This window comes from Telmatherina bonti, assembly GCF_933228915.1.
Source record: "Telmatherina bonti genome assembly, chromosome: 9".
In the NCBI taxonomy this organism is placed as follows: domain Eukaryota; kingdom Metazoa; phylum Chordata; class Actinopteri; order Atheriniformes; family Telmatherinidae; genus Telmatherina; species Telmatherina bonti.
The window spans coordinates 23,342,406-23,356,110 of record NC_136627.1 but is presented as its reverse complement, the minus strand read 5'-3'; the positions used below and the strand labels follow the sequence as shown (position 1 = coordinate 23,356,110).

General features: G+C 39.8%; 2 protein-coding genes across 4 annotated transcripts in view; both read right to left on the bottom strand.

The window, feature by feature from the left end:
- Positions 1–637: 637 nt before the first annotated feature.
- LOC306760163 (uncharacterized protein) lies at positions 638–1,776 on the bottom strand (the record flags this gene model as incomplete). Its single annotated transcript, XM_079245955.1, has 3 exons — positions 638–767; positions 958–1,180; positions 1,473–1,776. The coding sequence occupies 3 exons, from the start codon at positions 1,774–1,776 to the stop codon at positions 638–640; spliced, it is 657 nt and encodes a 218-aa protein (XP_079102081.1).
- A 2,665-nt stretch (positions 1,777–4,441) lies between these two features.
- Positions 4,442–13,705, bottom strand: part of dock10 (dedicator of cytokinesis 10) — a 43,107-nt gene continuing 33,843 nt past the window's right edge. The window contains exons 39-56 of one of the 3 annotated variants that reach the window (XM_079246360.1): positions 13,005–13,106; positions 12,450–12,559; positions 12,258–12,373; positions 11,808–11,945; positions 11,536–11,718; positions 11,311–11,421; positions 10,991–11,206; positions 10,836–10,893; positions 10,080–10,181; positions 9,415–9,521; positions 9,179–9,301; positions 8,970–9,083; positions 7,903–8,049; positions 7,601–7,811; positions 6,744–6,934; positions 6,563–6,663; positions 6,296–6,434; positions 4,442–5,831 (exon numbers count right to left, since the gene is read on the bottom strand). In XM_079246360.1, the coding sequence (XP_079102486.1) occupies positions 5,784–5,831; positions 6,296–6,434; positions 6,563–6,663; positions 6,744–6,934; positions 7,601–7,811; positions 7,903–8,049; positions 8,970–9,083; positions 9,179–9,301; positions 9,415–9,521; positions 10,080–10,181; positions 10,836–10,893; positions 10,991–11,206; positions 11,311–11,421; positions 11,536–11,718; positions 11,808–11,945; positions 12,258–12,373; positions 12,450–12,559; positions 13,005–13,106 (2,317 nt within the window). In that variant the 3' untranslated portion in view covers positions 4,442–5,783. The remainder of the gene's footprint in view (positions 5,832–6,295; positions 6,435–6,562; positions 6,664–6,743; positions 6,935–7,600; positions 7,812–7,902; positions 8,050–8,969; positions 9,084–9,178; positions 9,302–9,414; positions 9,522–10,079; positions 10,182–10,835; positions 10,894–10,990; positions 11,207–11,310; positions 11,422–11,535; positions 11,719–11,807; positions 11,946–12,257; positions 12,374–12,449; positions 12,560–13,004; positions 13,107–13,705) is intronic. The other 2 variants (XM_079246358.1, XM_079246359.1) reach the window with 2 other exon arrangements.

Sequence of the window (13,705 nt, the reverse complement as noted above, 5' to 3'; positions counted from 1 at the left end):
ATACTTCTTTAATGTGTTCAAAATAATCCATAACACTGTATAACTTCTGTTACTCAAGTTCAACCTACTGCTGAAGAAAGCTCGATTTCATTTAAACATGACAAACACTGACTTCTTCTAAATTTTTTAAGTTACATGAAAATGGAGGCTACAGTGTATTATTTCATGTAAAAAAATACTTTTCAGGAATGCAGGTCAAATCTTCACGTGGCTTGTCAACCACATACTTCATTGTTCAAAGAAACAATGATGAATAAATCATGAACGTGATGTATCTCACGAGGGCTGAGTCAGGGACATCTGTTCGCAAAAGGGCTGTCACCTGCAGGTGTGTGTGTGTCACCCTGCAATGACAGCTCAGGTTGGGAGAGGAGTCCAGACATCTGATCCTCTCTGCACAGGGCCACATTTCTCATCACTCTTGACCAGCCCTGGATTGACATGGCCAAATGAAAAGTAACCGGTAACCAAAGCCCTCTGTTTTCTGTGAACAGGTGTGATAAAAATCGGTTTGCTGGCTCACTCATTAAGAGTCCAATCTAAAATGACCTAGATAAAGAGTCTTACTTGGCTCTGGCTGCACAGTTTCAGTTTGTTTTACACTCCAGTGCCATTTCCAAAGTCTTCAAAAGTTTTCTCAAGAATCAGTCTCAGTTATGGAAGCTTGGTCACTGATTTTAGGCTCCTCTTGGTGCTTGGTCAGAGCAGGCCGGCTGGTGTAAATGTCCTCAACAGGCAGAAGAAAGGTAACAGTTTTTACCTTGGCCCTAAAAGAAGAAATAAAGAGTGATTCTGCTGTAGCTCAAACATTTGAAAAGAAAAGAAAAAAATATTAACTAACCACAAAGGATCATATTTAATGCATCAGCTCTATTAAATTTACTAAAAAAAAAACAAAAAAACCTTTTTATAATGATTTACTGCAGATTATTTGGAATTTAAAGTGCATCTCTGTACCCATTTTTGTGGACGTATTCCTGCAGAGAGTGTCGGTTAGTGACTTTCTCCACTTCTCCTTTAGACGAGTTACTAAACACATCATTTCCATGCTGGATTTCTTCCTGGAGTCTTCCCCATCCAGAATTACTACGCCTGCCCCTGTCAATCCTTCCCTGTGTTACTGTCACCTCAGAGAGGTTGGAACTGGTGGAGTACCTCCGGACAGTCATAACTGTGTTTTCTGTAAAATAACATGAAGACCATGGGATGAGAATTGTTGGGTCATCTCTCAGAAGGAAATTTTAGCTATAAATAAAATATTTACACAATTCATTGTGTGCACGGTCAGTCAGTCTAATATCTTATGGAACTTTCTAATTATTTTTCCATGTGAGAAATTATCATTCCAAAGAGTCATTCAACCAGTTTTAGTTAACTGTGATTTGTTATCTTGAAAGGTGAAACTCATCATTGGCATCTTTCAGTTATAATTTTATGTGTGGACCAAACTGTTAAGTGACATATCCTCTTACCTTTGTATTGTCCCTCCAAAACAGGAGCAGATGCATTTCGTCTCAAATTCACGTAGGGATTTTCCACTATTTCCACCTGCTCCTTTCCTGTAGAAGACACCGGGTTGGTTTGGCCATAGCCTCCTCGCAGCTCTCGGTTCTCCGCCTCCAGCTTCTTGATTTCATCGCGCATCTCCATAATGACGTGCGCCAGGCTGCGGGTGCTCTCCATGGTGCTGCTGCTGCGCTGCCAGTACCACGGCTTCCCAAAGACCGGAGGGGGCTCGTGCATTAGAAACTCACCGTGCTGCTGTGGGTTTATCATGCTCCTCCAGAGCTGTGCTGTCTTCCTGCTGCGCGCCTTTCTAGTTTCTCGCTGCCTCTCAATCTCAGTTGAGTCCTTGTTGTGGGGAGATTATGTCGCCTTTCACCACTTATACAGCTGAAAGGGCTCCGGTGATCAGCCAGCACACAGCAGATGTTTTATTCATCAACCCAGGCATCCTGTTTCAGGAAAGCTAAGCAGGGGTCGGAAATGAAATGTGCTGTGTGCAAGAGTTTTCTTTTAAGTTGAAGACCTACTAAGTCTGAAGTACAGCTGAAATAGTTGGACTGTCTTTCTGATTCTTTGATGTTGCAATTTCAACTGAACAGATAGTGGGTAAGATGGGGTGTAAGGGAAATCTTTTTGACACCATACTTCTTATTAATATCTTGTGTGGAATTAGCCCAAATTCTATAATCTTGCATATAGGTAGACCTCTGATTTATTCTAATCAAATAGACTAAAAGGTGTATGTTGAAATAAAAAAAAGGCAATAAAAGTAAGGGACAAGGGGTTTTCCAGTGCCAAAACATACTGAAATGAAACAATGTTTAAAAGATTGAAAAATGGAATCACAGGAATAAACATCAAATGCAGGTGGAGAGCACATAAAGAGAATAATTAGAGATAATTACACTTAAGACCTTTCATTGTCAGACTAAGTGGTCAGGTGTTGCAGTACAGATCACGTGGCGGCCTCCAAATTCACTAAAAAGAGACTACATGTTTTAGCCTAAATGATAATACTTCAATATAATGTGAGGTGGCTGGTGCTTTGAAATTCTACTGTAAACTCAAAGGACTGTCAACCATTAACTGATGTAGTACCTAATGATAATAATTAAGACATAACTTCAGTTGAGTTTGAGACACTGCATCCACAGTATGACCAGGTTTTGTCATCTATGACTGACTGATAGCAACCTGACCCTGCCAGAGTCTAGGCCACAGGGAGGGAGACAGACACACATGAGCCAGCCAATAAAGGAAAGAAACCCTATCAGCCCTCCGTTCCTGGTTCACAAAATAAAGTAGAGCAGTCAAGAGGTGAGAGTGATGAAATATAGAAGGGAAATACTGATTGGCTGCAAGGACAATAGTTTGTAAAGAAGAGGTTTTTGTAGCAGGTGAGTGTGACTCTATCTGCTTCTCCTCATGTGTGCAAGAGAGCACGAGTAGAGAGACAGACATGTATGTGTCAGCTGTCTTGTCAGGTAGAGTTTGAAACAGTTTTAGAGGTTCAGGAGCACAACGGTCTGTTGCCCCCAGGTGCACATTCAGAGCCTCTTAACCTCTTTTTATGTGCAGTGTCCCAACCCCAGGCTTAGCATCAATAAGTAAACAACCACTCTGCTGCAGTCTCTTTCTGCATGGTCAGTAATCATACCCAACAATTAAGGGAGGAAAATAAAACTGACACCAGATCCCATAGAAACCTTTGTTTGTCAAAGAACATTTGGAATTTTAATACCATTTAACTTTCACTGCAAGCTCAACCTGAAATGTTTGATAACAAGGAGCTAAAAAAAAAGAAAAAAAGTTTTAATAAATAAAAAAAACTTGAATAGGTTTCTGTTGTCTAACACCCCCCCTCCCCTTCCTTTAAACTGTCACTTTTTGACAACAAACCTAATCTTGATTTAGTGCTCCATGTGTAAGAAGCATGTATTTAATAAAGACAAAGTGTGATCCTTGGTAGGGGCAGAAGAATTCTTCTTGTCCTGGTACTGCTGTCATTATCCAGCTGTTTTTAAACAACTTTTCCTAAACACCACTTTTTCTTTAGCAAAGCATTGGAAAAAAATGTAATATCCTTTAAAAATCCATTTCTGATCTGAAATTATAACAATATCAGTGATATGAGTATCAGAGTGACAGGATTACCATGTGACCAATCTATAAACTGCAATGCAAATCAGGACAGATAAAAATAATTTTTAAAAAGACAAACAAACTTGTCCTGTTTCAAACTTTAACTGCAGGAAGAGCTTGGATGTTGAGTTGACACTTTGAACTTTGCAAGGTGCATTGATTTGATTATCTACTTTTTTCTGCTCGTGGTGGCATCATTATAGGAACCTTACTGATTTGCGGATATACATTACATGTTATAACTAACTTTCACAGGGATCCCCTGAACTGAGAAAGACTGTAGTATACCAATGCCCTGCTGGACCTTTAGACTACCTAGCACATGAATTATTCCACTTAGTGCAGACTGTTGGTTTTTTTTTTTTTAAATTGTAAAACTCTAAGAAGTTATTGATGCTAAATGGTCTTCATTACAAGCCACACAGGTTATTCAGTGTCAACATCTTGTGAGAAAGCAACAGCCAGAGTATGTTTGCAGCAGACATGCAATGATTTCTGCATGGATTTCCTTGTTTATATTTTTGTTTCAGCCTGAGTTTAATTTTAATTCAAATTTAAATCTGTCATCGCTGTGGTGCAATTTGCAGCAAAAAATAAAAGATGTGTAATTATTGCAACATAACCATCATAAAAGTCAAGCACAGGAAGGATTTTTGGACATTAACAAATTTTTATTTAAATGTTATACATAAAACTTGTGTTTTTTTCCCTTTATTTCAGCTAAACAAATATTTATATATTGTATATTTTATAAAAAAAAAAAAAAAAACCCAAAAAAAAAAAACAACCCAACATTCCAAACATTTTTAAATATTAACAATTCTTATTTACAATTGAAAACAGTACAGGAAATAATAACCATAACAATACAATTTCAATTATAAAAATGTTATAAAACATATTTTTTGTTTGAAAATTGGCAAAGTGATATTTCCAGTATGTTAGCAAGGATACAAAGTAGCAACATGGAGTTGTTCTACATTCAAGCAAGAACTGGAGGTGCGTTCAACTCTTCTGATTTTGAGGACCTGTATTGATATAGTTTTCATTTTCAACTCATTTGTCTTGTAAGACATCTTTACACAGTTTGGAGTACATGGATATTCCACAGTAAAATGCAAAAACTGGGAGAAAAAAAATACACCAGGAAGCTATACATTACATGTACAGCTGAATGCACCTCAAGCTCAATTAAGGTCACTGTTTTCTAAAGGGAAATGGTTGTGGAAAGAGGGCTCATGTTGTTTGCTTGTGTTTATGTGTGTGTGAACAAAATTTTTTGGAGAGTGTGTCTGTGAGTATGTAAAGTGATAAATTAACGGGGGGGGGCAAAAGAAACTACACCACACATGGATTGAGTCTCTAAGAGCAAAACTAACAGTACTTAACAGTCCAGTAGTCTGGCCTCTATTGTAGACAAAGTTCAACGACTGGACTACCAACCCGGTCTCATGACAAAATCTAATAGGCACATTTGTCCACAGAACATAGTTATACCTAACTGTTACATTCTGAGAGTGCAAAATATCTGCAGGTTCTTTTTGTGCAGACATGTGTGATTAAAGTACAATCCAAAGAACAAAAAATAAAATATGTGGGTCCAGATCACATACATCTTTCAAGACCTAACTATGTGTTTTTAACCCCAGTAAAGTACAAAAGTGAAACAATTTTGGAAAACTTTGTGTTTTTGGTTGCCGATCCATTGGTTCCTTGGATGGGATTGGGGCAGACTAACCTAATCCCAAACTCATTCTCATCCATACTGAAGACAGTTAACTGTCTGAAGCATACATTCATGTTACAACACGATGACATGTTGATAAATGTAATCACACCGCAATACATAGTGACAGTTTATTTGAAATGACTGTAGAAACTGCCCCATTTTGGTGCTTTGGACAAACAGAGCTACAACATGTTCTGTCGTGAGACCGTGTTGGGACTACAGACTACCACAACCACAATCTACACACTTCTTCCCTGGTTTTCTTTACAGGAGGCCATCAGTCACAGTTCCACTAACCCACCACTCCCTGCGGTGGGGGGGGAATCCACAATCAGAAACAAATAAATAAGCCACTTTGTGGCTCCATTTGGCACAAAAAAAAAATTCTGGTGTGTCTATTGGCCATTCAGTAGGTGCTGTGCCGTTCCGTTCCCGGTTGTCTTGTGTGAGGAATCTGCACAAGAGCAAGAATTAATAAGCTGGTGTTGGAATAGAATAATGCAAAAGAAAGAAAGAAGTATCAAAACAGGCACTTTGACTCCCCTGGCAGTCAGAGATATTTGGAAAAATTAACATGCAGAAAGCACGAAGGTAAGGTGACAAGATGTCTTTTGTAAAGGAACTTGGCGACATGACATACCAGTCTTAGAAAGAGTAGACAGAGAGCTGTTAGACATAGAGGCGGTACTGAAGGCAAAAACACATTTTTCAAGCTGCAATGAGAGAAAAGGTTGGAAAGGAGGTAGAAAAAGCTATGTAGTTGTAACAGAAACTCATGAAGCCCATGAAAATGTAAAATGCCTCGTATGCATTGGAAAATGATTATGCTTAGCCATGCAGTTAAACTTGTGAATGAAAAAGAAAAGCCACTCAGTGGTAAAACAGTCCTAATACTTATTGGTTATTGCATAGTGAGACCTGTTCATTCATGATGCCAGACAGCTCAGTAAGCATGTCCCGGTAGTGAGCTCTCATCTCCTCCTGGTATTCCAGTTGATCTTCCTTGATGAGGCGTTCATTTACATCCAACGCTTGACCACAGGCTTCTGCAAACTGCCTGCAGAGGGAAAACAAGATTTGAGTTTTAACAATCTTGTTTAAATCTAGCTGCAAAATATATACCTACTAGTTAAAATCTATTTAAAATCCACAACATTTGCACTGAACATTGCAAGAAAGACCTACCTGAAGATCTCCTTAAGAAGTTTGACCTGGTTATCTGGATACTTCTTCGCATTCTTCTCCTCCAAAAAGGCCCTCGCATAGGCCATAGGCCCTGCATTCACCTAGAGGTGGATTATCAGGTTGTATAAGTCAAAGCAACCACGTTCAAATATGTGCATCTGTATTTCAGAGGAATCCCCACCTTGACACTAACACTGCCCTGCAGTTTCAGCTGCAGCCGGATCATGTCCACCTCCTCCATGTTGCAGAGCTGGTTGAGCTCAGACACTTTACGAGACATCTCATCAATCGCCACTTCGATTGGATTCATTTCTGTGCTCTGCTGCTCCACCACCTCGATGCGCTTTTTCAGATACGGGAAGCTGGAACTTGCTAAAAAAGAGAAAAAGGAAGACTTTGTTTTTGGATCAAATGTACACTATATGGTACAGTTCTCTACCAGTCTGTTGCATTCAGATAAATTTTCCTCCTACAGATGAAGTTAGAGGAAGTTTGCACCAGAAAACCAGGTTTGCTCCTATCAAAGCCAACCCTTGAAGCAGAAGATCAATTCAGAAATCTTCTGTTATTAATTCTGTTTAATCCCCACTTTATAGTAAGAAATTTGTCAACGATGTGTAACTTTTCAGTCTGATTGATTTAATCCATGACTGAAACACTGAAACCCACCAATACAAAAAACAATTAGCAGTCAACATCAGCAAAATGTTAAATATAACACAAAGGGATGGACCAACAGTAAAGCTATAGATTTATCAAGCTCATACATGAATGAGTCATTTTAACTCCTTTATCAATTATGTTACTTCAGCTTCCAATCTGCAGTGAGAATGCAACCAGCAAAAATACCCTTTAAAGGTATATTGTGCTTTGGGAAGCTCCTCAGTCCCAGTTAAGTCCCTGTAAATGTTTGGTTGAGTGGCATCTTACTGTATGTAAAATGCACTATAACAGACATCAAATCATACTGACATGAAAATAAGTAGAAAAAATTCACGAAAAAATAGAATTCATTCAGAAAGATGTAATAAAACTTACTGGTCAGTATGGTGCGTCGTTTGCATTGCTCCTCCACATCTCCATGCTTTTTTCCTGACAGGGTGAACGGTGTCTCAAACACAAAGCGGTTGATGTTGTGATGCCTCTCAAAATCTGTCCTTTTATCCTGTTGTTCTTTTTCATCAAAGTACGGCACCACGTATGTCACCTGAATGTAGGCAAACTTGGGATCCAGGTCTTTAGGATTCACCTGCATTCAGAGAATATCAAAGACGTCGCTGTGAATTTTTGTGTTGAGTTCAGGAAGAACTGTAATATAAACAGACATTTGAGTCGATTACCTTATTGGAGTCCTGGATCATCTTGACATTGTCAGCTCCAAACTTGTCTGAGTATAGTTTGAGTAATCTCTGAGAGATTTCTGACAGACCCGTCAGCTTTGGCTCCTTGTAGATGAACTCTTTGCTCTCCTCTTCCTCAAAGAAGCCCTGCCGTAACACACACACACACACACACACACACACACACACACACACACACACACACACACACACACACACACTAATCAGATGAGTGCTAAGCACAATAATCATTCAGATTTTATGTTGCCATGTACTCGTCTCTTGAGTCACTTCATGTCTGATAGACTAATATGATACATTTTGGTGTTTTGTTAGAGAGCGTCACTCAGCACCAACAGGGTGTCAGTGTTAAGTTTTAGATGAGAGGTTGTTGTCAAAGCAGCACAAGTAAATGTCCAATATGGCTGTCCAAACATCATCTTTTCTCAATGCTTAAGGAGGAAACAACTTTATTACTGAGCAACATGGGAAGTAAAATGGACCACCGCAAGCTTCACACAAACCCACCAAAGGGTAAGAGCAGCACATGTTATTAGTGGTAAAAGGAAAAGCGAGGTAAAAGGTGTTAGCGCTGAGGATAAGAAAAATCAAGAGCATTCAGAACTTACCACAATCTTGATTTAGAATATAATAAAAATGAAGAAGAGAGTAGACAGACAAATTAAGCAGACTAACTCAGTCAGTTTTTAGACCCAACTTTTAACTTCAGAATTCGGAAATGTCTGCAAAGAAATATTCTGTCTTCAAACAAACATCCTGGTTCTTCAGCTCAAACCGCAAAATGTTAAAGATTCAATGAAAAACCAAGGCAAAGTCAGCTAGTATACTTTTTTTTTTTTTTTATAATTACTGAAAAGTTAAGTGGAATTCCATAAAACCAGCAACTGACTGTAGACAGGTTCAACTTCAACATTTCTACGAGGTGAAAAAATGTATGTGAGAATATATCTGATTTGTTTTGGAATTTTCATTAATAAATAAGTAGATGGATTTTACAGGTGTGTGCAGGTGTCAAAATGAGTTCTAGTTCAAAGACTCTGGCTCACCTGTCCATAGAAAGCTACACGGTAGTATCGACCGAAGAGGCGCTTTTCTGAGTTCACCACCTCCGTCACCTTCAGATAGGAGCGATGGATGTCATAGTAGAGCTCGGACAGCCTCTGTTGGAAGTGCAAAGCAAAGTATGGTAAGGTCAGCTTGTAACAAACATGTCTGAATAGATACTCATACAAGAGAGTAGAAGGGCATACGTTACCTTAAAATCTCTTCTCTTCTCAAAGACAGCAATCACAGGTTTGTTGATGTCTGCGATAAGTTCATATCTCTCAGATTTCCACAGATAGTCCACACACAGCTCCAGCTGCTCCACCAGGGTGTCCTACACAATATAACAAGAACAAAGCGTAGGGAAAAGAATCAGCCTCAGAAACTCTTACTTTCTAAATTTATTTCAGGTTTATGATTTTGTTCAGGTAAGAGGCAAACACCAACCTCAGTGTATGGTGTGTCTTGTGTGCCAGTGTCTTCCTTCATGGCACCCTCCTCTTTGACATTAGGGCTGATGCACATGAATGCTGCCCAGCCCATGGAGAAAGACGCTGGGGTTTCAAACAAGTGAAAGTGAAATCAGAGCATGTCATTTAAAGGATAAGCCTTCACTTCCCACAAAAATCTAGCGATATTGCTGGAGGTGTTTTCAGCTTATAACATACTGATGCATATAGTGACTAACACAATAGTCTTGTATGGAAATACAAGACATTTTTCACAGTGGAGCCTTTTACTTTTGCAGCCTCAAACAAAACTTGTGCTTTGTATCAAATGCCAGTAACACTGAGCATCTCATCCATTGAGAATTGTGTAATAGTCAGGCAGTGAATGTAAACATTAACATCAAACCACATGTAATCAAGGCTTTAACATTTGTTGTCAGTCAACAAAATCTAATACAGTGGGCAGTAGAAAGTTGAATCAGCATCACTCAACCTGATGTGTAAAAGTCAGCTGTCTCAAAATATCAAAAACCTTCCACCAAGTTACAAAGTGGCAAAACAAGTAAGTGCACTCCCATTATTCCCCAAGGTCCCTTTCTCGCCTTTGACACAATCTGAGCTCCCAGCCCCACCACCCAGCAGGCCCCAGGCGCACACACTCACTGTCTTGATCTCGGGAGGTAGTTAGTAAGGAGCTACAATTAAAGAGAGGGCTTTCTTCAGGGGACACACTGGACATCCTGGCCTTGTCAGCTCTCCAGTAGCCTGTTTGGTGGGAGGGGAGGAGGAGCAGCAAATTTACAAAGTGTGGTGTCTACTTGCTTTTGTTTTGCTCAAATGCTGAAGGACAAGGCTCACAAATCAGTGGAGCTATTGGCACACTACACTAGCTGCTGCCCAACAGGCTCAGTCAGTAAAGCACATGCAAATGAATGCTATAAACAAACATACAGCAAAACAGACACATGCGTTAAACAAGGACGCGCACAAGCATAAGACATGCACAAAGAAGAGCATTTAGCAGAAAAAATATGTGGACATTAGTCTCTATAGCTAAATTAGGAAGGAAGTGTTATTGGGATGGACAGAAAGATATATGTACTAACAGCTGAAAGTATGGTAATCCATCTTCATTCTCCATGAGTTCCTACAAAATCTTCACCAAAGACACAATCATGTCTCTGCCAACACTCAAGACTGAATGAAGGAATAATGAGTGAATATTTCAGTGGATGTGGAGTGAAAGACAGTTTTCAGACTGACAAAAGAAAGAATTAATTGATCTAACTGATGTTTGATGTCTATAGAGATGCTCAGCGTGAATATACTGTATATACACAAGCTTTGTGCATACAGTAATACATACAAACCATGCTGCAGAAAGCATGTTAATTTAGGTAGCAGCTAATGTGAACTGACCTCTCCTCTTCAGTGATTCAGCAATCAGAGCTGAGATGTGGATGTAGCACATGGCAGCCTAAAGAAAGACATAATTATAAGAGTTTGTTTTTCACTTCCAAAAATATTTTTGTGAATTTTCTGAAGAAAAACTGAATAAGGATAAAGTGTATAACCTCTGACAGATCGCCGTTACGGACATGGACCTTGGCCATGCTCTCTAACCAGGTGCGACGCAGCTCAGGTGTGCTAGCGTAAGAGTTGGCCAGACTGTATTGTAGATCCACTAACATTTCCAAATCTTTCTCGTGCTCCTTCATTTGAGCCGTGGCCATCAGGACTGTCCTGATCCGCTTGGTCAGGTCCTTCACCTCAGCAGGGAACGGAGTATTCTGTGGAAAACATGTTATAAGTATTCTTTATTTCGAGTAAAGCGGACTACACACCAAAATGTTTGATAAGAAAGCCCGACTAAAACCAGAAAAGGCTGATCTACCTTAAGTGGTGCATCTCCATTGGCAAAATTATTGATGATCGCCAGGGACTGTTGAAACCTTGAACCTCCAATTCCAGCATCTGCTATCAACTGGCTCACTGCTTTGATAACCTGCAGTGGATAGAGGAATCCAGGCTCAGTATGGTTCTGAAATAATGGTTTAACAAACCACAGAACTTTTTTGTACTTGCAGTCTTGCACAAATATACAGAGGATCTTGCTGACCTGCAGATGTGAGCGGACTATTGATTTGCCCTTTGTGAACTCAAAGTTTTGTCTCATGAAAAAATACAGCAGGGCAGCAGCTTCCATCTGGGTGGAGCTGGATCGATGGTTACAGCACTTGAGGATCTCGTAGCACAGACACCCACACAGGTCTGCCTTACCCTGGAAGAATGAGCTGGGAAACTACCCAAACACAAGAAGATCAAACTATACAAAGGAAAAAAATAATAAGGACTTTTCTTTAATTTTATAAGTTAAAATAAAGTTTGAACCTTTTGTACAAAGAGCCTGAGTGCAGCAAAGACATGCCGTAGGGTAGCGGTTGACTGGTTGATCTGGAAGAAGAGCAAGTAGGTGTCCAGCACCTTCTTCATCAATGTGTTCTGTCCATCATCCAGCAACAGCTGTTTCTATATGGAGAAATATTAGAGGAAAAGAGCATTAAAAACAGCATGAACTATGATGTTATCACAATCTATCACAACACATGTAAGTATATAGAATATTGTTCCCTCTTTAAGAGACAAATTCCAGTTGCCACCAGGGGGCAGTAAAGTATTAGATAGTAAGAAATGTCACAACACATGCCACAATCTTTTCCCCATGCCAACACCAGTTTAACAAAATCATTTTTTCATGACATGTGTGGCACATTACAATCAGAAAATTACACTGTTTATTATTTTTTTGCTGTTTTTAAGAGAGATGAAACAAAAACAGACCTTGTGATGGTGAACAAAAAGTTCCAGCACATCCAGCACAGTTAGTGCCACTTCTGTAGACAAGTTGGCCTCGATATCTGTAGGACTCAGTGTGTCCCCCTCCTGAATACTCCCATCTAAAAACGAGCAATTTATTAGTATTTCTGTTACATTATAAGTCATTTCGAAGTCATCTGAGTCAAGATGTTCTACCTGTATCCATCATCTGGAGCAGCTTTGGGTTGGTGAGGGCATTCTTGCCCCTGATAATGGGCATAGTCTGAGAGCGAGCATGCCGGTGGCCATCTCCTCCAGAAGCCATCCTGGAGACAACAGCAGGAATCAACAGCTGATAACAACAGAGCTAACACTTGCTGAACATATTCTACAACAAATGTAGAACTTATGGACAATTAGAAACTGGGCTTTGATCAAGTTTATTAATGCATGACAGTACAGAGACACACCAAGTACTGCAGGTATGAGGAGGGGCATGCTGAGAGCACCTTAACAGTCTGTGGCATGGAAACACAGTGATCACATAAACAATGAATATACAAAGGGAAAACATGCCGTCGTCTCATTTGATCTACTCTCTGTGTTTACACTGATGTTACAGATTGCACCTATATCTGGATGGTAAGACAGTTCTCGCTATTAAAGCCAGTCAGCAGAAATAACCAGGATTATGAGCATTTGCAAGAACCAAAAACTCTGAATCTGCTGTTTAACTCTGTCATCATCATGGCTTAGGCAGAAGGTGATTACCATTGTGGGAAGAGACTTGAGGACTGGGAGGGGTGGTTAGAGCCTTTCAGGGTGCCATTGGCCTGGGTTGACTGGGCCAGCTTTACTGCCGCTGCTAGCTTCCTGTTCACAAGCCAACCACATCAAAGCTAACATTAGTTAGTTTAGTTAAAACCATCACTGTTTTCGTATCCGTCATTGTCAGTTAGCAACCCAAACTGTTAGAGGCACAGCTGCAGGCATATTCCTGCAATCAATAAAAATGCTTATTGCAAACACTTTGCAGGGCAGTGCTGCTTTTGTACTTTCGTGGTCTTTTGTACATATTAACAGCAGCAGAGGCACATTGTTTTGCAGCAAGGCAAAAGTAAATGCTGAAAGCCACAAGATCTCTCATTTGACCTTGGTGCAACGAGAGCAGCTGGAGTCAGAAAAAAAGATCAGCTCATACAAATGAAGGTCAGCCAGATGGAAAGGCTAGCAGGCTAGTAGCATAACAAAGTCAGAGGCTTTTACTTTACTATCAATACCATATTGTGTACATGGTATGTCAGCTTTGGCAGTGCTCTTGGTTAGTGCAGAATAAGGGCTTGGGGTAAGCAATGATGTAAAACAATGGAAAATGTGTGAGTTAAATTATATTAATGTGATGAAATGTGATTTCAGTTGGATCTCAGCAATCAAATAATCAACATGTATTCAAGTGATGCTTAGATGAAGCC